General features: G+C 50.0%; 3 protein-coding genes across 5 annotated transcripts in view; 1 reads left to right on the top strand and 2 right to left on the bottom strand.

Annotated features, from left to right (window-relative positions):
• ALAD (aminolevulinate dehydratase) overlaps positions 1 to 152 on the bottom strand; it is a 7,240-nt gene extending 7,088 nt beyond the window's left edge. The window contains exon 1 of the mRNA XM_010721113.3: positions 51 to 152. Within this exon, the coding sequence (XP_010719415.1) occupies positions 51 to 114 (64 nt within the window). The 5' untranslated portion in view covers positions 115 to 152. The remainder of the gene's footprint in view (positions 1 to 50) is intronic.
• A 1,168-nt stretch (positions 153 to 1,320) lies between these two features.
• On the bottom strand, positions 1,321 to 4,523 carry POLE3 (DNA polymerase epsilon 3, accessory subunit). The gene is made up of 4 exons (XM_010720726.3): positions 4,373 to 4,523; positions 4,086 to 4,171; positions 2,604 to 2,722; positions 1,321 to 2,144 (listed from the first exon to the last, which is right to left on the bottom strand). Exons 1-4 carry the CDS (start codon positions 4,436 to 4,438, stop codon positions 1,984 to 1,986), a joined length of 432 nt encoding a protein of 143 aa, XP_010719028.1. The 5' UTR covers positions 4,439 to 4,523; the 3' UTR covers positions 1,321 to 1,983.
• Positions 3,118 to 25,467, top strand: part of RGS3 (regulator of G protein signaling 3) — a 74,733-nt gene continuing 52,383 nt past the window's right edge. Inside the window, exons 1-12 of one of the 3 annotated variants that reach the window (XM_031556141.1) lie at positions 3,118 to 3,886; positions 8,213 to 8,300; positions 8,709 to 8,855; positions 10,580 to 10,704; positions 12,087 to 12,218; positions 17,864 to 17,914; positions 19,644 to 19,702; positions 20,268 to 20,362; positions 21,221 to 21,289; positions 21,923 to 21,983; positions 23,661 to 23,751; positions 24,332 to 24,399. In XM_031556141.1, the coding sequence (XP_031412001.1) occupies positions 10,674 to 10,704; positions 12,087 to 12,218; positions 17,864 to 17,914; positions 19,644 to 19,702; positions 20,268 to 20,362; positions 21,221 to 21,289; positions 21,923 to 21,983; positions 23,661 to 23,751; positions 24,332 to 24,399 (657 nt within the window). In that variant the 5' untranslated portion in view covers positions 3,118 to 3,886; positions 8,213 to 8,300; positions 8,709 to 8,855; positions 10,580 to 10,673. Of the gene's footprint in view, positions 3,887 to 8,212; positions 8,301 to 8,708; positions 8,856 to 10,579; positions 10,705 to 12,086; positions 12,219 to 13,079; positions 13,280 to 17,863; positions 17,915 to 19,643; positions 19,703 to 20,267; positions 20,363 to 21,220; positions 21,290 to 21,922; positions 21,984 to 23,660; positions 23,752 to 24,331; positions 24,400 to 25,467 lie in introns of those variants that run through there. The other 2 variants (XM_031556142.1, XM_019621344.2) reach the window with 2 other exon arrangements.

Raw genomic sequence — 25,467 nt, 5'->3', positions numbered from 1 at the left:
CCCGCGGCGCCGAGCGAACTGCGCCCGAACCCCCGCGACCCCGTGCTCACCTGCCGCCGCTTCCCGCCGCGAGAGCCCAGCGAAATTTGCATGGCTCCGCCTGCTGATTTGCATAGCAACGCCCCTCGCCTCGTCGCAGGGGAGGCGTGAAGTCTGGGGGGCGGAGCGCGGGAAAGGGCTGGCGCGCGCTTGTTTTGGCGCGCTCCCGATGGCGGGACGGCCCCCCCACATCACAGGGCCGGAGTGCGGGCAGTTCGCAGCCCCGCGTCACAGGGCCGTGGCTGCTTCTGCTGCGTGCTCAGCCGTGCACTTTAGCCACTGAAAACAGCTCATTTATTAACAATGGAAATCAAAGATTCAAGTTGTGTAAAGAATCTAGCTTTTATTTAAATACTGGTCCCTGCCGGAATGGACATCCCAAATACATACTAGAAAACTTAAAAAAAAAACCAACAAAACAAACAGAATAAAACCCCCAAACCTAGAATGACAGCCATTTTTGTTCTTGAGATCTGGGGAAGACATCACCAAAGCAGTCCTTTCATCTGCCACCGCCTACAGACAGCAGAAGGCAGACAGCAGAACATCCTTGTTGCTTCAGCTCTTTCTGGGGGCTGAGCACCTGTGGTCACTGTGCCACAGAAATGCAAAGGCAGGGCAGCTCTGCATCACCTTTCCAGAACACAAAGGGATGCGCTGCTCCTCCCAAGTGCTCGTGTTTATACTGCACATCGGCCAAACTGGTGGATTTGTTTAAAGGTTTCTAACATTTTCCTCGTGTTTCCTTTACCAGACTCCAGTTAAGTCTAAATGTTAGGTTTATTAGTCTTGAAAAAGGTCAGTCAAATAATAAAAGCACTGTGTCCAAAAAATAAGCTTATTCTAACAGGTAATTTTTCAGCTGGTTTGACCCCATCTTTCTCACAGAGGCGATTTTAACAGCACAGGTTTGAAGCTGGCTTTCCTACACAGGACTCTGCTGTCCTCCCTGCATCCCTGGAGCCCACAGCACCACAAGAAAGGCCACACACTTTGAGTGACTTAAAAAGTAATTCAGAAAGCCACCCAACCCAAAAGCCACCACTATTCTAACACTGGCAGCAATCACCAACCTGTCTGCAGGAACTGCAGCTCCGCAGAGGAGGGAAAGGAGCTGAGACCATCAGAGCCACTGCTGCCCACTGCTGAGCTGCAGCACTTGTTCCACTTGACACAGCTTTTTCTTGTTCCTCAGACACAATTTTTCAGTTAGTTTTTCTTCAGATTTTTCATAAAAATCCCTCTTCGTCTCTGAGGGCTTTAAAGACACAAAACAAGCACTTCTGGTAATTAGTTTACTTTGTAAGTGCTATGAAGTCTTTTTTTTTTTTTAATTCTGGTTCATTTAGGGGAGGAATTCAGTTCAGGGGACCACTGGCCCTTGTACAGGTGTGCTGCATGCAGCTGGTGAGGCTGGCAGTATCACTGTGAAAGAGCAGGAAAGAGAAGGCACAGCCAGAATGCAAGAAAATGAAGGAAAAAACACCACTTGGATAAAAAGCTTAAACAGTCAGCTTCTAAGGCTCTTAACATCATCACGTAGACTCTAAACCCCAAAGGGTTAATGAACCAGGATTCAGATCTTCGCTTGGATTAATGAGCTTATTCAAAAGTTTTTTCAGGTTCTCCAGGTCTTTTCTGTACTGAGCCATCTGACATTTCTTTCCGTTTGCTTCAGAGTCAATCCAGCATAAAAATACCAGACCCATTACTGTCTGTTCAGCACCTGGGGAAGCTGCCAAGTCCCCTGCGTGCAGGGAGGAGGTGAGGCACCCATGAGAAACGCTTTAGCCAAGTCCTTTATGTACATGCTAAAGCCAAAGAGAGATTCCAGAAGAGCAGTAAAGAGCTCTACTGGAAACCAGAGGGGACACAGCAAGATTTCTTTACAACATTTGTATCCCTAGTAACAAAAACCCAACCCCGTATGTCCCATTGGCAAGCTCAGTTGTCCACCTCTTCCTCATCATTTTGCTCTTCTTCCTCCATCCTTTCATCATCATCATCATTATCATCTTCTCGGCTCTTATCTTGTTCCTCTGAGTCTGCCTTCTTGTCTTTATCTTTCCTCGCTTCTTTCTTTCCCTTCTGTTCACGTCTGTAAACTAAAAAGAACAGTGAAAAACTACAAGTCAGTGTTTCCACCACGTGAACATTACAGCAGTTGGGGCCCAGTGTCCACTTGCTGAACTCATAGCAGCAACTCTCCCTATTATGAGAGCTGTGCTGACCAGCCCCATCCATAAGAAATCAGGTTAAGCTTCAGCAGAAAAATGCTGAAAAGGACACAGGATTTCATATTTGCAAGCAACACCTACGACTTTCCTTAGATAAACATAATAGGGGATCGGTATCAGATAAGACTCTCAGTTCTCATCAGTTGTGAAATGTTATCCCAGCCCTGTTAAGGTACATATTATTAATCTCCATGCAAACTGCAGCGTAAGATGCTGGGCAAAGAAAATGAGAAACAAGACAGGCAAGTAAGTGTTGCTTGTTTGATGTTCAAAGAAAATAGAACTTGGTGCTACTGAAGTTCCCTCAATAGGATCTGAGAAGAATACCTTCCAGGGACTCTTTCAAAGGGGCTATAAATCGCTGAAACTCCATTTCCTCCATGGCAGAGAGAACATCACCAGCATTCAGCGTTTTCCTCTTCCCCTTCATGGCAAAGTTATTTGCACTAGTCAAAAACAAGGAGAAGAGAGGTAATTGATAACTGCCATCAATTCACTCGTTTATTACAGTTCTGAACATGTCCAGAGGAGGGCCACAATAGTGCACCAAGGGATGCAACACCTCCCTGCGAGGACAGGCTGAGAGCTGAATTGTGCAGCATGGAGAAGACAAGGCTGTGGGGAGAGCTGAGAGCAGCCTGTCAGTATCTGCAGGGCTGTGAGAAGGGAGGGGACGGACTCCTTAGCTTTGTCTGCTGATAACACAAGGGGAAATGGTTTCCAGCTAAAAGAGGAGAGATTTGGACTGGATATAAGGAAGATGTTTTTTGCAGTAAGGGCAGTGAGGCACTGCACAGGTTGCACAGAGAGGTGGTGGTGCCCCATCCCTGCAGACAACGAAGGTCAGGGGATGGAGCTCTGAGCACTGATGGAGCTGTGGGTGTCCCTGTACATTGCAGTTGGATTCCATGACCTTTAAACATCCCTTCCAACTGAAATGATTTGGTGACAAATTAAAAAAAGAGTAATATCCTAAATGTTCAGTGTTTGTTAATCATTTACTATAATAATTTAAGATGCCCTCTTGTCCTCTCTGGCTGTTTGTGTTGCTTTCCCACATCGTTAGTTTTCCGACTGCCTGGGTCTTTTCTACAAATAACCAAGGGAAAGGAGAAGGCCTGAATTCTGGCTACAAGGCAGTAATTCCACAAAGCCAAGACCAAAGAAGTGATTTCTGCAAAGCATATTCTGGGCAAACACTGCCATGCTCCCAGCCACTCCAAAAGTGTTACTGTATGACCAGCTCCAGGGCTGCATGGTGAGCTTTCAAAGCCAGCCAAGGATTCTTGCCTTTGCCAACCTGTAAAGGCAATCCAAAACCAACCACTGCAGTCTGCTGTACTGGGATACAACGTGATTGTTTTGTTTAATCAAGCAGACAATACCAAAACGTACTGTATGGTAGCTGCTGAATCACAGCCTGATTGAGCACCTGCGGAAAGGTCCCAGTCAGCCCTGGGAGCACAGGTGAAGGCAATTCAGCTGTGAGACAGGAAGGGGTGGAGCCTGGCTGTACTTCTCTTACACCCCATTTAAGGGCTGACTGCCACTAGGAAAGGATCTCTTCCTTGGTGAAGCTTCCCCTGCAAATCTGGAATCTTCTGATACAGGTGAGCAATCTTCTTCCCTTCCTTTACAGCACCTCTATTGTGCCAGTCCTTTCGTCACTACACCTTTGTTGTAACACCTTCCCCGCTGTACTGATCTGTCTAATTGCTACATGTACGCAGGAACAAATTTCAGGCCAGCCAGCAGAGAGATGCGTTATAAACCCCAGTTAGTGGTTTACCTGACACAACAAATCCTTACCATGATGTTGCATACAGCACAAACACACTTGCTGCTCGAGATATTGCGCTCCGAGCTTCTTTGGATATGTTCACCCCATCAGGCAGCTAGAAAGCAAGTCAGAAAGAAAGTTAGCTGCTGCTCACAGAGGCTCGGAGCTGCCTCGTGCACCCGTCAGTTCCGTGCGTTCCCAGAGCTCAGCACAGCTCTCACGTGAGGCGTTTCGGGCAGCAGAACCCCGCGCTGAGGATCTCTGATGGAGAGCGAGGCCTCTGCCCGCGCTCCCAGCCCCGCGGCCCGGCACCCACCGCCTCTTTGATGATGCGGGTGATGACGGCGTTGGGCAGGTTGAGATCCTCCGGTCTCTCCGCCATCCCGAGCCTCCCGCACAACACAGGCGGTGCCCTGAGAAACAACCGCGCCGCGCAGCCCCGCCCCACAATGCACCGCGCCGTTCCTTCCCGCCCTGCTCCGCGGCCGCCGTTGCCTAGAGACGGGGAGGCGGTGGGCGGGAAACGGGAGGGGGGCGTTATGGCGGTGGGGGGGGAGAAGTCTGAGCAGAGGGGCTGTGGGGGGACGGGTGTGAGTCTGTGTCATCCGACATCTGGAAAGAAAGCTAACTCCAGTGTGGTGTTAGAAAGCAGCATTCCTTTATTCTTCACCATACGTACCAGGCAACTCAAGCAAGACACATACATATGTCAGCACACATCATTCTTCCCTTAGAAATACGTGCTTGTGTCCCTTTGGATGCTCAGTGGTATCAGGGGTGGTCGAGTGCCCACCTGCTTCTATCCCATTTTTCACTACCAGCTTCATCACTGAGGCTTTTGACCCACTGCCATTCACTGCTTCCCAGTTTGGGAGATTCCCACTGCTTGTTGGGCCATAGTGAGCCACTTCTTAATAACAACGTGTGTGGAACCTGAGGAAAATGTCCTTACGCGTTTTGAGGCTAAAGATAAAAGTATTCTATTATGTTCCCAGTGCAAAATTATTAAGGAAAACAAGGCTATTCACTCACTAAGGCTGAAAGTTTTAGGACTACAGCTTATGGGTTCCTTTTGCTAGACTAATATATTGGTTGCTAATCCCTATTACTAAAGAAAGCGACCTGTATCACCTGTGAGGAGAGGGCTATGGGCAGAGAAGAACTGTGGGGAGGGTCTTGTGTGTGGGAGGCTGCTGGGAGGCCTGTAAGCTGGCAGCCTTATTGAGGGGATGGGGGCTGTTGGATGGAGCTGAGCTGTGGCAGTTGGAAGGGATGTGTGGGGGCTGGCAGTGAGGACGGACCTCAGCGGGGTGGTGGAAGCCTGAGGAGAAGGGCAGGGGCTGAGAGGTGTGAGGGACAGGGAGCAGCTGGGGCAGGTTGGAGGAGCCCTGAGGCAGAGGGGTCTGTGGGGAAGGTGGCTGTGTTGTCCCTATTCTTGGGTTCTTGCCTCTCCCTGCAGTGCTGTGTGGGTGTTGATGTGTGCACAGCGGCACCCACTGCTTCGTCCTGTGGGTTTTGCTGTGCCAGGAGTAGCAGGGAACGTGGAAAAGGAGAAACTGCTGTGCTGTTGCCTGAGCGCAGGTGATGGGCAGTGAAGAGTGAGGCCACGCTGCCCTACAGACCCCAGCCCCACAACTATCATGCCTAGACCCAGTGAGTTAACGAAGTCAACTCAGAGTGCAGGAAGGTAGAAGGTTAATCTGGTATTGTGCTGGGATGATACCTGAATCTGGGAGCAGTAACTGAGAGTGCAGGTTTTCTTACAGCATGTGTTTCCTAGCAGCAGGAGCAGCACTGGGGATGGAGTATGGGCAGTTGTGAGACACGTTTATAGGTAAAGTTATAGCTTGTATTGAACACAATAATGTATGCACAGCATTTTGGATATGCAAAGGTCAGACCTGGAGGAAGGCTTGTGTGCGTGACAGCGCTGATTACTTTTCCATTTACAGTAATTGTATTAATAAAAGTCGATCACTGTTCATACAAACTACACGTCTCTCAAGTTCTGTTTCTAGCTCACTTCAATGTATTCTTTTGTTAACAATTCTTTTGCAGGGTCATTCAGCGGCTCTCAGGGGTGAAGTGCTGTAGCAGGTGTTACATTACTTTTTAATGAAATAATGACCAATTGTAACTGGTACATTTGTAACTGTAATACACAGTGCTAATGCCTGCTTCTGGACCAGCTGTCGGCTTGCTGTTGCTAACAAAGCCATCAGAAGTTGATTTCTGTTTTGCCAGAAGGCGAGGTTGTTTCCTATATGCCTAACTTAAGAACAAAGCAAGGCAGAGTTGTGTAATTGTGCAGTGGTGGGGGTAGGCTGGAGTAGAAGCAGAGATGATGCTGGCCCAGAGCCAGGGTCAGACAAAGCTCCTCTGCTCCCAAATAAAGGCCAGGGAGTAATGCCAGGCTGTCAGCCTGTCTTGGCCTAGGATGGGTATACCCGAGTACAATCTATGATCTGATTCATCTACAATTTTGTATTGTCTATTTTACACTCTATGTTTCCTATAGCCTCTTTATTTCCCCCCTTAAATTAATTTACACAAATGCTCTGTTCTGTATGATACCATCTTCCTGATCTCCCTGCTGCAGTGCTTGCTAGAATGGTGTCTGCAGATGTGAGCCACTGAGATGTAAGTGCTCAGATTCCAATGTGACTTTTTTTTCTCTCACTTATACGCATAAAACCTTTCTCATTGATAACTTCCTTCCACTTGAGGACCACAGCTGGCTTTAGTTATGTCTTTGTAGATAGGGTTTGTATATCAGTACCTGGAATGTGATCTGTATATAAAAAAAAAAAAGAGTTACGATCAGTGAATTCTTGTTTGCTTAGCTAGAAAACAGATTTAGTGCACCCACGGAGTTGCTGTGGCAGCACATTCCATAGCTTTTAATTACCAGTGTTATATTTGCTAGTTATATACTTATATTTGCGTTCATCTTAGATTAACTTCCAGCACTGAAAACTGTGAGCATCTCCCCCAGCCAGTGCTCGAGGAGATAGACCAGATGTTCCAAAAGGCCCCTGACTCTGCTTCTGCTGCACTCTCCCTTCTATGTTGCAAGAAAGTTTGGCAGAAAATACTGTTGTCAGGTGAAGTACTCTGAACACCTACCTGTGAGTTGTAAGCTTGTGGTAAGGCTAGGCACGTGGGCTCATTTTTCCCAGAACTTCATGGAAAGACTTCCTTTATGGTCCTGCTGCAGTGAGCACAGAGCTTGCCAAGTGCTTTCTGTACTGACCAGAAGAAACTGTTAGCATCAGTGGTGTTGAATCTTGCTTAACTTTAGTGAAAATGAAGTATCTTCATGACAAAATAGGTGATAAAAGTACGAATTATTCTCGTGTAGAGCCATCGCTGTGGAATATCTGTGTTGTTTCTGTCATTCCTGAAGCTCCCATGGATGGGAGTTGGGAGGAAATGCAGGTCCTAAAGTAATGAGATTGTTAGCTTAATAATTTAAACTCTTCCTCCCTTCAAAATTGAGGGGAAACGTGCCAGAAAGTGGTTCACATATACACTGAGGTTCTGATCTGCAAAACCTTCACTGTGTGCAGAGAACAACTCTATTGGTTCTGCTGGGAACTCTCTGGGGTTGCAAGATTAAATGGACTTTGTTAGTCCCTGAGCCCGCAAATAGTTACCTGTATTCCCAACCCCTGCAGGCTTTTGAGCCAATTCACACCTCTTCTTCCACATCAGTATTACCAGGGTCCACCCTAAGCTGCTTTTCAGAGCAGGTTATGAGTGAGCTCCAGTCAGGAGGAGGGCTGTGCAAGGTGCTTAGTGCCAGAATTGAGGGCATATCCTGTTGGCTTTATGAGTGCTGGTTAAAAAACAGGAAGAGAGCAAATGTTCACAGAGCTGAAAGCAGGACACAGCTCAAATCAGAGTCACTTCAGTGGTATGGAATGTTGTTACAGGCGCCTGTTTTCACTAGTTTAAGTTTGTTTTAAGAGACTGTTCCTGGCTGCTCTGTGTGTTTATTTATTTATTTTGTATTTTTTGAAAGAAAATAACATAGCGTTGTTTTTCTTCCCCCCCTCCTAAATGATATCTTCTAAATTGTTAAGTATTGTTAAGTTTTTATACTGAAACTTAATTCTAATGTCTGGAATTGTTCCTTTTTTTTCCCATCTCCTAGAGAACAGATAGCCACCACAAGGAGTCCAGTTCCCAGCTCAGCACTCTGGCATGCAGATGTCTCTTGCCCAATTATCTCCTGACCTCAGGTCTGGTGAGGTTAAATTATCTCTGATGAAGGTCTTCAAATTCAGTTGTTTCATCTTTAAGACGTCTCTCTGGGATCCTCTTTCATCATAAACTAATTCAGTGGGTTTGACAACAAAAAATTGCCATCCAGTAATTCTACTGATTGAGTACATGTTCCTGTCTGCCCAAAGAAAGACACTTGGACAAATTATGTGTACAGGTTAAGGAGCTATTTTCAGCTGCGTGTACCAATTATTACGTTAATGCTAACTTTGTTAATTCGCTTTGGAAAGTTAATTCACTTTTCTTTTGAAAAGGAAACCTGTAGGGTAACCTCTGATTTGCCTTTCATACTGTTTGCCTGCATTTGTTTCTCTATGAATCTTGCTTCTGTTTGCGTTGCAGCTCAGAAAGACCTATTTTTCCAGGGCTGAACTCTGCAGCAGGGTTGGACATTATCTCACCTGGACAGATGAACTGAATGACCTTTAGCAGCATTGGAAACATGAATGTTTTCAGCTTGGGGAGGGAGAATGCCTTGCTGACTACAGAGAATGGAGCTGTCATGAAACCAAGTATGTAATAGTTAGGCTATGCTCTGCTAATTGATTTAGAATGCAAATTACACAATAGAAGTGTCTTAAGGTGGCCATGTTAGGGCTGAACTAATGGCATGCCATCACCGAAACGGGACCTGTTTTGGTGACAGTGAGCTGTTGGACCTGCTTGGCTGTGACACACACCTTCGTCCCTAGGGCTTGGTTTTCAGACCAGTTTAAGCAGATCTTAATCTTCACTTCTCTGAAGGAGCATTCCTGGCTGGGTGCTTCTGCTGTATGCTTAAATCAGCTCTGGAGTAGGTGGTTAAGGTGGGCTGATCCAGCTAAGTTCAGGTTTCTGAAAATACAGTAGTTTTCAGGTGGATCAGTGTGCCCATATGTGCTGTGCCCATCAGAAACATGATGCTAAGCCATGCAGACCTTTGTATGACCCACTGTTCTGCTTTTAAATTCTTCTTTTTTTTTTTTTGGTACCTGTTCCCATGGTTGGACAGAAGTTGGGAGTCACAATGGGGGAAGAAAAAGGCAGATGGCCTTTCAGTAGCAGTCTACAATTAAATTAGTTTAATCTGAAAATGAAAGGGTAGGAAGATTTGTTCATGCACCTCATTACATCTTGCTTTGTGCTTGTGTGAAGTGGAAGTGGGGTTTCGCCAGGTGTTGAAGCAGATCTCTGCCAACAAAAGGGAACTCACCCTTCCCCACTGTGTCATTTCTGGTTTTTGATCTCTACTGCTTCTGCAAATTCTGGCCAATCCAGTTTGCTGTGCCATAAATAGTTCAGTTTCTGCTGGATTAGTGAGCTCAACTGACCTGCTGGGCTGTGCCAGCCCTGGTGTGGCAGCAGTGGTGCCGGGGTGCATGGGCTCAGCTCAGCCCTTTGGTGTAAGCATGGCTTCAGATTGCACACGGCTCAGCTGAGAAGACAGGCAATAAGTTTTAAACTTGTTCAACTTAATGCTTTGCTCCATGCGATGCCCTTGCAGCAGGGGAAACCTGTCACAGGTTTCAGGTTGGAAAAGAAATCAGTGATCAACCAGTCTGTGGCTCCTCACTGGCATTTTCCAGGGAAACTGCTGCTTCTGCTGCAGGAATGGTGCTGGGTGATAATGATGCCCCAGCTACATCCTCTGCTCCGTGTTTGCCATAGACCCTAAACAATCCCACTGCTGGGAAGTGCTGAGGTTTTGTGTCTGCCCTTAATGGCAGACTTTGCTAATCCCAGAAATAACCTTTCTGTTCCTAAAAATTGGTTGCCTGGGGAGGCAGGTAATTTTTTCCAATGTGATTTAGCTCCTTGAGTTTCAAAGCCAGCTCTATCCTTGGAGGATTTATGTGTGCCTGTGGTACCCTTTAGCCTGACACAGCTGTCTAAGCACGTGTTTGGATTTGAATATTCAGCCAAAGGCAGATCCCAGTGCTGGCAAACTGAAAATGTGACTGAGAACTGTGTTAAATTTTAAAAGAAAGTTATTAACTCCCAAGTCAAGCAGCTGAATGTGCAGTTTGCTGGAAACTCTGATAGAAAAGCAGGTGAAGGTCAGTCTCCAGGGGTTTGAATGTTAGGAGAGAAGTTGGAAGGAGTTGCTAAGTGCTGTTGGGAGCCTGTAGGGAGTGGAGCCACAGCATTCATCACAGCTACCACCTTTTCCCTGTGCACATTCTTGACTTCCAAGAGCTGAAGCCCTGCTCTCTTTGGACACTTCCATGCTTTTCCCCCTCCTTTTTTTTTTTTACAGTGGTACCAAGCTCGTGGCAGCTGAATCGCAGTGCGCGTGCAGGACGTGGGTGCTTGGATACTGCTGGAGCAAGGGACAGTTCTGTGCCACAGCCATGGAGCAGCACGGGGAGTCAGGGCTGGCATGTGAGTGCTGAGGTGATTTCTCACTGAGTTTGTAGTGCTGCTGTCTGCTGGGTGGAACATGAATCATGACCATGCAGGTTCCAGAACCTGGTGCTTGGAGGAGACGGGACCATATCTCCCACACATGCTTTGCAGAGTACCGGAGATGCTCGGCTCCTTGTGGGATTGCATTTGTGGGATGGCAGATCATGGGCTCTTTGTTAGCACCTTGTGCTGCAGGATGGAGTGGGCATGAGCCTGTGGGATTTGAGAGTGAGGACTGATTTTTGCAGCCAGTGAACTTCAGTCCTGTGGGTATGTGGGACTCCCGTGGCCCTGGTCCTCCTGAATAGAGGTGGGAAAAACTATGTCTAATAGCATATTCTGTGAGAATGGCTACTTTAGAGAAATTGTGCTGTTTGTTTATTGTCCTGTTTGTCTTTTCTTTCGCCTTTTATTATGCTATCATTTCTTTTCCTCAGGGGCTAGTAAATTTGTTGGGATAAAACCTTTATTTTGTTGGGTGGCAGAGAGAGATCACTGGGAATGAAGCAAATGGGTTCAGCTGAGCAAAATGAGGGGAAGTGTTTTTGATAAGCCAGGAGGGAAGAATATTTTGTGGTGCCTGCTTCCCCTAGAAATTGTTCTGTACCCCCAAGCAGTGCCTGTTTCACCTGCTTGTTGGTTCCTGATCGCCCAGCACAGTGCTCTGACACCACTTCCTTGTGATCTGATGTGTGGTGTCCCAGAGTTAACAAGGCTTCAGAGGTGTGCAGCATGTGCTGGGGATGGTGGCACTCCTCCAGCCCTCCTGTCCAGAGGGTGACAGCAGCTCTGGCTGTGACCTTGTGACAGCAGCTTGTTTTCTGGGGGCCTCACTCTGTGATCTTGCTGTTAGAAACTGCTGTAAGATGGGTTTTGAGTCTTCAGGAGGCTTGTCTTGCATCCCCCAGGGCTGGGATGATAAGTACCTCCTGTTGCAGTGCTCCATATTATCAGTACACCTGACTCAGTTCCTCTCCCAGGTCCTTCTTCAGTGCTACCTGTTAGGGCTGAAAGGGTTCATCCCCTCCCCAGCTCTGTGGGCAGGACTCACTGCATCCAGGGCTCTTTGGCACATGAGCAAGCATGGCTGGGTGGTGGTGAACAGGACACCTCCAGTTTCCAGCCTGGATGAGCTCTGGTGTTGGCAATCTCTGCTGAAGCTGAAGGAAAGGCAGACCTGTTTATCTGTGTCTACAGGGCAGAGCGTGCCATGGAGATGTGTTTCTAAATGCTGGGATGCAGGAGACAAGGCAGCATGGTGTTTGGGGGACAAAAAGGGTTCACAGGACACCACAGAGTGATGTCCTCTGTGTTCCAGCTGTGTGCCCTGACCTGCCTGTTTCTTTTCTCCCTGGCAGGCACAAGGCACAGCCCTGAGATGTGGGGGCTGCCAGAGGTACAATGCAGGGCAGTGGGAGCCTGCTGGCAGAGCCAGGGAGCGGTGCTGGGCAGAAGGAGGAAGATCAGTCCTGCATGGGTAAAGGGGAAAGGTAAGGGATGGGGCTGAGGGGGCCAGCAGGTGGTCTTGGCCCTGACCAGGAGAGTGGGGAGAGGGCTTGGGTGCCAGCATCCTGAACTCTGCAGGATTCTGTTGTCAGCTGTGGTGGGCAGAGCTGGCTGCAACCTCATCTCCCATTGCTCACCTCAGCTTGGGCTCACGATATCTGTGGGCTGGGCTCTGCCACCCTGAAACATCAGTCCGCAAGGAGTCCTGCAGGGCTTGGAGCAGGGCTGCATGGCTCCATGGGCTCTGCTCACCTCCAGGTGTCTCTGCTTTTTTTTTTTTTTTTTTCCTGTCTCTTCTGAGCTGATAAAAGTGGCCAAACATTGAAAGGGAGCACAAGGGGGCAAGAAGGGGGAGGAAGTACATGCTGTTTTGCCCTGGTGCTAGAAATGGTCCCTGGGGCACTTTGCAGTCAGTGTGTGTTGAAAGAGAGATAATTCTTTCAGTTGCTTTGTATTTTTTCACACTTTCTACGACTCCGGAGCTGCTGGATGCACTGCTGGCTCCCAGGGTTCCATTCATTGTCACAAGCACATAACCCTGTCCTGCTGCCCCTTCCCTCTGTAGTCCCCAGAAATGAACTCTCCTGCAGCCCTTCCCCTTCTGTGTTAATTGTCTAAATCGCTGTGAACGTTTCTCCTGCTCTGGTGCTCCAGCAGCTGAGTGCACGCTAACAACCCTGGCGGTACGGCCGAGGAAGCAGCAGCGCGGCCGCGGGGCCGCCGGGCGGGCAGAGCGCCGCTGGGCTCAGCGGGTTTGGCCCTGTTTGCCCAGACAGGTGCGGCCTCCATTCAAATCCGCCAATGGGGCCAACGGGAGCTGCGCTGTTCAAACGCGGCGGTTGGAGCGCGTCCCTTGGAAACGCCACTGCTGGCCGGCCTGTCCTCCTGGCTGCAACTAGCTCAGCTTTCCCAGACCTGACAGGGAGGGCTGCAATTACTGCTAATTAGAGCTGTCCTGCCATGGAGCCTGGCTGTGTGCACAGAGTCTCGCTCTGCACCCGCCGGGCTGAGCCCCTGGGAGCTTCCTTCTGCCTCACCACCTTCGGTAAGCCGTGAGCCTGGCTTGGCTCGGGGTGCCAGGGGATGTGGTATGGCACTGGGAGCTGCAGTGGCTCACGGTGGGAATGGTGGGAGCTGCTCTACAGGCATTAACACAGAGCTGCTGCCTCACTGAGCTGAGGTAATGCTTGGCTCCACTGAGCTCTGGATCCGGGCTGCAGCTGCCGAGGTGATTTGCCCCCCTGGCTGGGCGTGAGCTGGGATTGTTGTGTGGAGCCATCCGCAGTTATGGCAGAGCCCCCATGTCCTTCTTTGCTCTTTGTGGATCCTCCTGCAGCCGCCTCACTTGTGCTGCACGGACTTGAAGAATGCCCAGGGACACAGGGGTCCATGGCTGGGTCCTGAGGCCATGACAGGTAGCGCACATCGTGGCCTCCACTTGTGTGCAGGATGGTTTGGCGGTGGCTGTCCTGCATGGGGGGAGGCTGCCTGCCCTTCCCAACTGGGAATTTTAAAGCAGAAGTTTTATTTCAAGGCTGCTGCTCATTTTTGTAGGTGGGCATTGCAGGCAGTCATGGCACAAGAGCATGGAGAGGGCGATGCGAGCAGAGCAGGGCAGCCAGGTGTGCTGCACTTTCCCCCTTTTGGCTTTTAAGTGTCCAATTGCTCAAGACAACCTGGAAGCTAAAAACCTCCAGTCTTTGTGACAAAGACTTTGTCTCTGCCAAGTAACATTGGACACAGTGATCCTTATGGGTCCCTTGCAACTTGGGATATTCTATGATTTTGGCACTACTCTTCATGGGCCCACCATCTGTGGGGAGATGTGGCTGGCACAGCTGCCCACGTGGGGATGACCATGGTGTTGCAAAGGCTGTGCTTGTGTCTGAAGTGATACGTGGTGGCCTTGGGATACTGTGCCTATGCTGCTAAGCATGCCCCTCTGGGCAAGAAAGCACCCTACTGTGCACCCCCGTGGTTCTCATCTCTTCTGTCCTAGGCAAAACCTGCATTTTTCTCTCAATTAAACAGAAAAGCATTTTTAGGAGCACAAACCCAATTTTTCTATTCACCAGAGATCATCAGCAAGGAATAAATTTTCTTGCTTGCTGGTTCTGCTCCCAACATATGCCATTCCTGTGTGCCTACCAAGCTTCTCTCCTGGGTGGGAATGCTTGCTTGCCAGCTTGTGTTTGTTGCTGCCCGGTTCATCCCTGTTCTCCATGCACCAGCTCAAATCATTCTTTCCCAGATGACGACATCCAAATAAATGGGCCCTGAGTGTCCTCCTGGTAGCAGTCCTATGAGCCCTGCTCTCCACGATGGGCGTGCAACTAGGAGCTGTCTGTGAGCCCTGCTGTCGGATGAGCTGTCTTCTCTTTCCTCTTCCTCTGGCTTTTCTCTGCACCTGTTTTTGTTTGTATTAACACCTTTGATCCAGATGACCTGGACAAGTTGTGCCAGGACCTCCCTACTGAAACTGTTTCCCTTTGTTCATTTTAGAGACGCACTGAAAAAGGCAAACCTGGGAAAAATCTTTCTCTGACTCTTTGCTTTTGGTGAATGGTGGAAATGCAGCCTAAGTGCTTGCATAGGTAGGCGTTGTGTTCCTGCTTTCCCAGCCCTGGGGAAGGTTTCTGCTCTGTGCATCTGAGGAAATCCAGCTGCTGCTGAGCTGCTCTGTCCAAGTGCACCAGTATGCAGTGTGCTGTGCACTCCGCTTCTTTGTTCCAACTCTCTCTGGGCAGAGCCTTGGCCCCATGGCTGTCCTGGAGTTGTGCAGCCCCAGCTGCTCCCAGCCCAAGGCTGGGCTCCCCCCCTGCACTACCTGGCACAAAGGCTTCCTTTCTTTTTCCCAGCACCCATTCACTACTGGGCTGACTCCTTGTCACGCTCGGTTAGATGGGCATTTTACTTTTGTGCTGTAGTGACTGTTAAATGCTAATAGAGGAGCAGCGAGTTGGTTCCCACAGGATCAGAGATCTGGAGATTGCAGAGGATTAAGACTTGGCTCAGAAGGCTGGGGTGGCTTTGGTGACACAAAATTCTCAGTGTCGTAAATTGGTATGAGATTAAAAAGCTGCATTGATTTACCTACGCAGAAAGGTCTGCCTTCTCTTTCTTGCCTTCTTTTCACGTGTGTATGTGCACACGTCGACATGGCTGTGCACTCGAACACACAAACACACATGAGCTGGAGAGAAATCTGACAGTTTTCTGTCAACTTTTTTTTTTTGAGTGAAAGATGAGGTTTGAGTTCTCTGAATTGTTTCAGGTTAAACAATCTCTTAAGATATTCCCACCTCTGCAAAAGCAAGCTCTTGGGTGCATCTCTTAATAAATGAAATGTTGTTTTGTAACTGAAATGATGTTTATATGTGCAAGAGTGATGTTTACCAGTTAGTTTGTTGGTTTTTTTTTGCATGCCAGGAAAAGAGTGTAAGTGGGCTATTTTGCTTTGGACTAAAGAAGATGGTGTGCCAGTGATATTTTCCATCTGTTTGACTCTCCAGGAGCGTTTGAAAACATTTGGTTTTGAGTTGATTCAGAACAGTTATGTGGATGTGGGACCCTGCATCACCCCTAAACTCTGCATATCGCGTCCAGGCTGGCAGCAGGGTCCCTAATCCTTGGGACCCTTTTGAGGTGGTGTTCAGTGGGGAATCTCACATTCCACACCTCAGCAGCATTTTACCTAAATCCTGCCAAAGGCCATCATGTGAGATTTTGTGCCAGTCTGCGTGCTGGAGGTGGATTTCAGGGTTAATGTGGAGTTGTGCTGGCATGGCAAAGCCTCAACCCCATACTTTGTGACTGCTTGGAGTTCAGTGCTGGGAATCAGCTGCCTGCAGACAGGTCTGGGCAGTGCCAACAATCACAAATTGCAGCTCCAGATAAGCAGTGGGAGCCTGGGGATTTGACATGGGAGTTTTGAAAGGCAGCAGAAGCTTCAGGTTGAGTTTATAGACATGTAAGAACTGGATTTTATTCTTGGCTCTGCCATCATCTGTGTGCAGAGTGGGCAGTGAGTGATGTGGTCTTCAGCTGTGGATGCTGTGCTTGCAGGTGATGACTTTGCTGACAGGCAAAGGCATCTTTGGGATGCTCCTTTGTTTGTCCTTTGGAATGAGTGCTCCCATCTTGTCCCAGCATCTCTCCAGGAGGCTGTCTGGATTCAGAGGACAGCCTGGGTCTCCCAGGATTTCAGATGATACTGTGCTAGAGATACAAGTGTGAGCCTGGATCTGCCTGGGGGCTCATCGTGGGAGCTGTTCCCAGCAGGATGCTCAGGTTGAGCCACATCACCCTGGTATGAAGCCTGCAGAGCCCTGGTCTGGCACTTTCTTGTCTCCATTATTCCTGCATCTTCTTTCTGCTGGAGTCCTTCCATTTTCCTCTCACTTTAAGTACTTCAAAAGACACTGATGGATATAAATTTACTCGAGATTGCCAGGTCTTCCAGTTTGTCTGGTTTGCTCCCTCATTGCATTCCCCATCCCTTTGCACATCACCAGGCACTGCCATGTGCTCCAGGTGGGTTGGTACCCCTGCACAAGCTTGGTTCTGGCTGTGATGACTGTAGCAGGTTGGGTAAGCCTTGGCAGTCCAGCCAGTGCTATCTTCCTAGTTTCCTCCCCAGTTCCACGTGCTGATCAATCCAATTCTTCTCCTGATGCCAACCTTCAGAGGGGTCAGCTTTTTGGAGGCAGCGTTGGATTTGGAGAACTTGGCTGTGGTTTTGGCATTGTGGTGGTCACGTCTCAACTCCAGCTTATGGAGCCACTTTTCATCTCTTTTTGGCCTTGCTTCTTGCTCTTGTTCACAGTGTTCACTGGGTTTTCTGCAAGGCTTGGGCACTGGGGGCTGAGGACTCTCCAGCCAGACCTGCTACAGAGTGGTATTTCATTCACATAGCTCCTTGAGGCTCTCCCCTTCCTCCCTGATGCAAGGGTACTGGTGTGCATGGAACCCTGGGCTGGCTGGGTCCTGCTTGCTGGCTCAATGGTGGCAGGTCTGCAGGCAGTGCAGCACAGCACAGCTCTTCCTGGTGCTGGCAGCTTCTGGCCTTGTTCACTATCTGACAGCTATTTGGTGTCAAAAAGGTGACTGAAAGCAGACTTTTAATTCTAGGTTAGGGCAGGTGTTGATTCCTGGTTTTAGGAGCTTTGCCAGTCTGCTCAGTCTGTGCTGCCTGGGGTCCCTGGGAAATGCAGCCCTGTGGAGCTCAGGGGAGGGGAAGAGAAGGTTGAATGTGGGCTGGGCAGGGGGAGCTTTGAACATGCAGCATACATCACAAGGCTTACCTCACCCTCTGCTGAATTCATCCAGCAGCAACCCCTTGGTGCTCCCCCTTCCTTTCTGATGGGTGTTTGTGTCAAAAACTTACTGCACGCTAAGAAAGCAGTATGCAGTTTTACCTGGAAAGTTTTTGAGTCTAAAGACTTCCTTGGTAGCAGATTTACCTTCCCACAGCTTTCCCTTGCCTCCCTGAGCAATGCCCCCGTGCCTGGGGTGGGGAAGCAGGATGGTTTTGGCCCTGTGCATGGGGAGCATGAGGTTCCCCATGCTGTGTGTGCTGGTGACAGCATGAGGGTCCTACCTCCTCGTCGTCTCTCCTCTGTTCTCCCAGGCCAGCTGAAGCTGTCTATCGAGGTGCAGGACCGCTCCCTGATGCTGCATGGTGAGTATTGGTTGCCCTAGGGAGTGTGGAGAGGTGGCCCTCATGAGAGAGCTATGGGGGGCATAAGATAGGTACAGCACTGCCATCGCCTCCTTCAGATCCAGGGGACAGCATTGTGGTGGCTGCTGGGAGTAGCTCCATCAGTAGAGCAGCTCTTTAGTTTAGTGCTGAACCAAAATTTCTGGAGTCTCTCATTTCCAGGTGGCTGCAGTGTGCTTTGTGTTCTGGTTATATCAAGTTTTTATTTCACTCTGTATGAAGAGAGAAAAAGAAAGTCTGAAATGGCCAAAAGTCATTTGCAGGTCTTCCAAATGGTTCAGTTCAAACACTGAACGTCAGAAATGTTTCTTCAAAAATGCATCTGACTTGGTCCTGGATGGTGGTGCTGTTGCTCACACCATGACATGTTCCCCCGGGGACAAGTGATGCTCTACTGAAAATTTCAGTCTCTGGAGACTGGGTTGTAAGGAGAGTTGTGCAGCACCTGGGGTCCAGACCTGAGGCCCAGGAGCTGCAGCACTGCCACTTTGTTGGCAGGTATTGAGCCAATGTGAGTGTGAGAACCAAGTTTTTCTCTGGGAAAAGACCTGTCTGGGGGCACCCATGGGGCTCACTAGGATTGCTCCTGCAATGAAAGATATGCGTGCTTGTGTCTTCTGGCACAGAACTTTCCTTGCTGGGATCTTGTTAGGGCTTCGGGATGAATAAATGGTTGTAGGCTCAAGGAAAAAGCCAAGAATTTGAAGTGGAGTCAAAATCCCCTTCCTGTGAGCAAAGCAGGCTCATTGCTGCTGTGGAGTTAAGCTCTATAGAACAAAAGGAAATCAGATACCTGGGGTTCCCAGCAGCGTTAGGGGTGACTCTGCCAGACACCTGCAGGGGGGATGGAAAAGGCTTTTTTCTTGAGCAAAATTCCACTTTTCAGTCCAACCTCATCCCTGCCTGTTTGGCATGGGGAACAGCTGAGCCATGCTCAGCCCCTCGTCTCCTCCAGTTGTTTCCCTTTTCCAGTTGTGCAGGAAAGCTTTGTACAGAAACAACAGTAGGAAAATGTTTGGTTTTTTTTCCACCCCAACACCTTTAACTCCGGAGGCTCTTATTGTGGCCTGTCCTGGAGGAACCTTGCAAACTGCATCACAGGGCAGCAGAGGGTCCTGTAGAGCCCCTTTCTCCTCATGCACCATGGTTTCTGCTAGGATGACCTCACTTGTTATGGCCACACATCCTGTTCTGACAAAAGCAGAGGCACTGCTGCCTTGCTCTGCACGTTAGGAATGAGCTCAGCCTCACTCTGACAGCCTGTTCTGCACTATCTGGGCTCTGCAGCACAGATACTGCCTCCAGCTCCTGCTCAGGAAGCACACGGTCCCCTGCTGTCAGCACAGGGACAAAGCTGAGACCTCGTTAGTGGGACTGCCATCAGGATGTGGCTATGGATGTTTTACTTGATGATACATTTGGCTCTAGGGCAGAGAACGCAGTGCAGAGTCAAGTCAGGCAGATGAAATGCTGTTTGCCATCTGAATGCTGCACTGCATCTGCTGCCAACCTCACCCACAGATGCCAGTATTTGTAACAGGGTTGTCATAAAGAAAAAATATGGCAGAACCCCTCCCCTGTTTAAGGCTGAGCTGCTAGGGAGGTGTGCAGGGTCCTGCAGGGAGGGAGGTGCAGAGAGTTGCCTTCCTGATGCTTTAGAGCCTGATCTGGGGCTTTGTTTCCTTTCTAGTCATGGAAGCAAAAGGTCTGATGGGGACAGAGTGCCGGCCGTGCAACTCCTACGTGAAGGTAGGTTCTTCCTGCTCTTCTGGGGCTTTGGTGTTGGCTCTTCCAAGCACGATCCCTTTTATTTCCTCCTTGGGCTTCTCAACCTTACCCTGGATGAGCAGCATGCGGTGAGGTTGCTGGTCTGGTGGCGAGGCTGATGGCTTTGTTGACATGATGCATGGAGCCAGAAGAGCAAAGGAGAGCCCCTGAGAGGGGCTCTGAGAGCTATTCAGGGGTGAGAGCACCCCACTGGGCAACCAAGGGAGTAGTACCATGGGCTGTCCTGTGGTGTGTGCAGTGCAGCAAGCATCTCCTCTGTGAGTGGGCTGCAAGCCAGAGACTGACTAGCACCATTTGTGTGCACCAGTCCCTGATATTCTACTATTTTCCTTCCATCACCCTCTAAGGAGTTTTGTAATGCAATTGTTTGACATATGTAAGGCAAAGTGATCTAAGCTACCTGTGAGCATGGGCTCAGCCAGATCTTTGAGGCTCAGCCACCTGTAACAGTGGCTGTGCTGTTCTCCTGAACTGGTGCTGAGTGTTATTTTGAGATGGTTGATGAGCTGCTTGCTTCCCCATGCAGATGTCAATTGTGCCAGATGCCGACTGGAAGTGCAGACAGAAAACAAGGACTGTGCCAGACAGCAAAAACCCAGTCTTCCACGAGCACTTTGTCTTGTGAGTACAATGGAGCAGGGATGGCTCTGGCTTATCCCCCAGCTCCCGCAGAGCAGTGGGGAAACTGGTTACTGTCCTGGAGCACTCTCTGGAAGCCAAGATGATGCGTTTGCTTTTACATTATGATCTGTAATAAACATGCATCACGCATGAGCTGCTCTGCTGCTGAGATGAGAAGTGACAGGCATTATTCTGCTGTTTTTTTATAGCTGAAATGTCTTGAACTTTTGGGCAGAGCTCATAAAGCTGTCAGCACACAATGTGGCAGTGGTGTTCCCGCATAGTTGGACGCTCTTGCTGGGCAGGAGTTGAGCAAACACACTCAATTTCCTTGCGCCCGCAGTAGTATTGGCACTGGTATGGAGGAGGAGAAAGGTAAAAGGATTTCTTATAGCTCCAGCATGTCTCTGCATGGGAAGGGAGCTCTGTGGCATGGAATGTTTCAGTACAGCTCCTCATTGCTAGCAAACATGTCTGACAGACTTCCATCCTCATGCAACATTTAGTGTGGGTCACAATGTTTGTTCCATAGCATGCACAATTCCTTGTTCCTCATTTTTGTCTATTGATGTTGGATGTGTCCTTTTGCATGGTACCTCCTTAAAGCACTGGAGCAGTGTTGCCAGCACCTGCCTAGGGGAGGTCACATCCCTGTGCTGTGGTTTGTCAGGAATGAGTACATCAGTGCAGCAGTGCCTTGTTGGAGGAACGTCAGCTGGGGTGATGCTGCAGGGCCTGTGTAGGGAGTGGAGAATACCTGGCTTCAAGGAGGGTGTGGGTCCCATGGCCATACAGGCAGCCTATGCTGAGGTCTGCTGGGCAGAGCGTGCTCATGGGCTGCCCTTCTGCTTCTTGCAGCCTGGTACAGGAGGAGGATGAGCAGAAACGTCTTCTGGTCACAGTCTGGAACCGAGAAAGAGATTGCAGGTATGGGGCTTCCACACTGCATTTTGATCTTTTTAGGACAGGGCTGTCACTGCAGTTCACCTGCCCTCTGCTCTGGCAACCCCATGTGAGCTCCTCTAGAGCAGGACCTGACAACAGGTCTGCTGCACATGGGGAATTCAGGCTGCTCCACGTGCAGACTGCTGGAGAGGAAGCCCAGCCCTTGCCATCCTGTCTGTGATGCTGCTGCTTGGTGGCAGTCACCACAGCCAGCATTTAACATTCCCATCTACACTGTTGGCCTGGAGCTTGGGGCCAGGGATCTCCCCTACCTGCTGGGGTGATGTGGAGATGAGGAAAGCACAGCAGCTTGGGCTCTAGCACCTCACAGATTGTGCCACCTGCTCAGGCAAGTGGCTGCTGGTTCCTTGGCCACGGTCCTGTCAGCCTCGGGAAGGTGACCAGGATGTTGCATCCTGCTCCTGTTGCAGTCAGTCTGTGTGGTTACATCACATATACTCCAGACGTGGAGAGAGGAGCCTGTTCTGGACATGGCCCAGCTCCCATTGTGGGCAGGGATATCTGCATGGTCCCTGCAAAGGGGTGCATATGGGGAAATGGTCCTTGGGGGAGGTTTCAAGTAGTGTGCACTGATAGTCTCTGACTTTTTTGCAGGCAGAGCAAACTGATTGGGTGCATGAGCTTTGGTGTGAAGTCCCTCCTGACCCTGGACAAGGTACCTCCATCTGGAGCACTGCGTGCAGGATTGGGTTGAGCAGGTGGAAGTAGTGCACCCTCAGGGCAGGAGCAGGGAGCAGCTGGCTCTTAGCACCAATGGGCAGAGGGACTTTGAAGGTGTCCAGGGACCTGCCAGTACAGAGCCACTGTGAGCTGGCATTGTGGTGCCACTGCTAGAGCCAGGGGTGGGGAGCAGAGGAGGATCCTAGATCAGGGATTGCTGCTCCTTTCAGTGAGGACACACTCAGCAGCACCAGGGGGTGCAGAGATGTGGCTTCTGTGAGTGCTGTGTAGGGCTGGGAAATGGGACCAGCCTTACCCAGCCTGCTGCCATTTGTCACATCTGTCCAATGGCCTCTGGGTAGTAACCAATGGATGGTGGGAACACACTCCTTGGAAGAGGATTCTGCCTCTCTTCCTGCTCTAAGCAAACAAGGCTCTACAGCTGAGGTGAGTGTGGGGTGGGCAAATGTAGGGGTGTCCACATCTGAGGGTGATCTTGATAGCAGCGGTGCTGCAAGGGTGCTTCCATGCCAGGCTGTGTCCCTGCTACTGCAGATCTGTCCCTGCTGCTGCCCCGGCCTGGCTGCTGCTGGGTAATACAGCTTTCACATTAGCTGGCTTTGCTTTTCTAAAGGAGTCTGCAAAGCTGATGCTGTGAATGACCTCTGCTGATCCACTGAAACATTGAAAGCTTCCATCCTAGCTGTTGGCAGTTAGGGATTTTGTCCCTGGACAGCCCAGACCAGGTGCAGGCACATCAGACAGGCTGGAAGAGCTTTAAGGAGTGTTCACAAATCACCTGAGATCTGGACATTTGCTGCCTAGCAAGAGGTTAAAAGGAGCTGTTTGTTTGAATTACATGTAGTGAGGGTAAGAGGTAGCATGGACAAATGATATGCAGTGCTTTTTTATTTTAATAGCAGTGAGGGTGATTAGAGCAACTCTGAACTGTAGCTGCCCTCAGGAGCTGCCCTCTGCTCTGGTCATACTTAACCCCTCCAAGATGTCAGACTTTGGCCATGAGCTTCACAAATTCTCACTGCAGGGATCATCCCTGCATGCAGCCCAAAGGCACATTACTCTCACAGGGATGGAAAGATGGGGATGGATATGGGGAATTCATGGTCCTTCTGGGATCCCATTTGTATTTGGGAAGGGCTAGCCCAGTCTTCTGGGCCTAGTGGAGCTGCTGGATACCCCATGCTCTGCAGTTTCCTCATTGTGGATTTAAAGCATAATTTTTTTTTAATTTTTTCTTTAATGGACCCCATCTTCTCTGGTCTTGATGGTTCCTGCAGTTCTTAGCTGATTCCTGGGATTGGGTTGGGATGTTTTGTTTTCTGGCTTCTCCTGATTGCCCAGAGAGTAATTGAAGATGGTGGCTCCTGGATGAGCTGTCCCACGTGGGTGGGATGGGGCAGAGGGAGCTCTGATGTGGGCTGCCCAGCACTGCTGGAGGTTGGTGTGCTCACCCTGCTTTGTGAGCATGGTGTGGGTAGTTTTACCTGGTTCTCTTAGCTTACTTCTCTTACAAGAAGTGCTCCAGGACAGCCTCTGTGCTTTGGCCAGGGCAGCTCCTGCAGCAGGACCCCTGGAGCTTTGGGTGACCAGACTGAGTTAAATGGGGTGGAGTACCTGCCCCAACACTGAGAGCTTCTTTCTCCCTACACAGGAGATCAGTGGCTGGTACTACCTCCTTGGGGAGGATCTGGGCAGGACCAAGCACTTGAAGGTGGCTGTGCGGCGGCTGAAGAAGAACAGAGGTGCGTCACTCTCCAGAGCAGCCTGGGAAGGTTGGCATGGTGTGGGAGGGGTGCTAAACTCATGTCTATCCCTGCTGTGGTGTGGAGCAGCCACCAGCCCCATGGAGTTTGTGTCCTCACGTTAGCTGTAATCGTCAGTAGGATCAGTGTGCTGGGCATCCTGGGCAGTTTGGCAGTCTACATTGGCACTGAACTCTCCCCTTTGCTCATTGCTCATGCTTTGCTTTGAGATCTCTGTAGGCCCCCAGCTTTGCAGCTGCCTCTCCTTTGGGCTGATGCTGTGGCTGGGCTCTGATACCCAGGGGCTATGATGTGCTTTTTCTCCTGCCTTTGTCTGTTTGCCACAATGCTGGGGTGTGTGGAGGAGTATGTGCTGAGGATGGCAGGGTGAGGGAGCTTAGATGTGCAGCCCCCCTCACAGCTGCCATCATGTGGGGCAGCCCCAGCCAAGAGGTGATGTCCCCTAACACGTAGTGATCTTATTTATGGTGTGTGGATGTGGTGGGGAGGGAAAGTGGCTGTCAAGAACTGTGAGCTGTTGGATTGATGTGCCTTTTTTTTTTTTTTTTTCTTCCTCAAGAACCGGTACTGGGAGGTCAAAGAGCAGCATGTGAGGGCCAGGACATTGCGAGCATGAGGCAACTGAAGGTGGGTACAGCTGGGCTCTGTCCTGCCAGCAGTGCACGGGCTAGGGGCTGGAAGCATCACAGCCTGCGTGCAGGGGTTTAGATGAGCAGGAGGGACAGCGTGTTAGTGAGGATGATGCTGAGATGGGAGCTGTGTCAGTTTCCCTATTGATACTATGGCTTTACAAGCAATTAATGTTCCCAACCCAAGGAGGCAATGGGTGTAGTAATCCCACACTTGCTCCCTGTTGCTGAATAGGGACCTCCTGTTTGTCCAGGATGGTACCATAGAGACCAAATACCTGCCGTTGAGTGGGAGTGATGGGAACAAGGAGCAATGGGCTGGAGTTGGCTGCCTGCCTGCAGTGCAGCATCCGTCCCTGGCCAGCTTTACGTCGCCGTGCACGGCTACGTCTGCTCCCCTCCTCCTTCTGGGGCCGTTTGCTCTGGGAAGGGAAAGGCTCTTGGTGGAGCCTCAGTGATTTATAGGAGAGGCAAAGATGGGAAATGGGAAAGCAAACACATGGCCTGCATCGGAAATAGGGCTCGGCCGTCCCTGTGATTTATCTGTGCTGAATTCCGCTTTGCTGCTTCCCTCAGCTGCATTTTCAGTTATTTGTTTTAAAGCGTAGGACTGAGCAGGACAAACAAAGCCAGCGCCCCTCTCCTCCCTTCCTCCCCAGTGGTGCTGCTGACTGGAAAGATGGTGGCTGGGAGGAGGTGGATCTCCCCGTGCAGACCTAGCAGTGCCATTGTGCCCGGAGGAGCAGCTCCAATGGCCTTGCAGCGCTGGCTCAGGCGGAGCAGCGGAGCCCCTCTCCTTCCTCCGTGGCCATCCCTTGCCCTGCGGAGAGGCCCCATGCTTCCTCGAGCTTCTCCTTTCCATCTCCGTGTTAGGAGCTTTCTCTAAGAAGCCTTGCTGCAGAGTGCAGAGCTGCTCAGTGCTGCCACGTGCCCTGCTGCTGGCTGGGCTGAGAGTTTGTCTTTAATTTTGAGATTACACCACGGTACGATTCAGCTGACCTCTGGTCCCGCTCCATGAGCACAAAGCATGAGGACGTGTTGTTTTTTTTTTTTTTCCTTTGGGTCT

This window comes from Meleagris gallopavo, chromosome 19, assembly GCF_000146605.3.
Source record: "Meleagris gallopavo isolate NT-WF06-2002-E0010 breed Aviagen turkey brand Nicholas breeding stock chromosome 19, Turkey_5.1, whole genome shotgun sequence".
NCBI lineage: Eukaryota > Metazoa > Chordata > Aves > Galliformes > Phasianidae > Meleagris > Meleagris gallopavo.
The sequence above is the reverse complement of the archived record's forward strand: the minus strand, read 5'-3'. Positions and strand labels throughout refer to the sequence as shown.

Coding starts and splice junctions, on each gene's coding strand:
- POLE3 (XM_010720726.3), bottom strand. CDS start 4,438: ATGGCGGAGAGACCGGAGGATCTCAACCTGCCCAACGCCGTCATCACC. Junction 4,172..4,372: donor CCCGCATCATCAAAGAGGCG/GTGGGTGCCGGG, acceptor CTTGCTTTCTAG/CTGCCTGATGGGGTGAACAT. Junction 2,723..4,085: donor GTGCTGTATGCAACATCATG/GTAAGGATTTGT, acceptor GTTTTTGACTAG/TGCAAATAACTTTGCCATGA.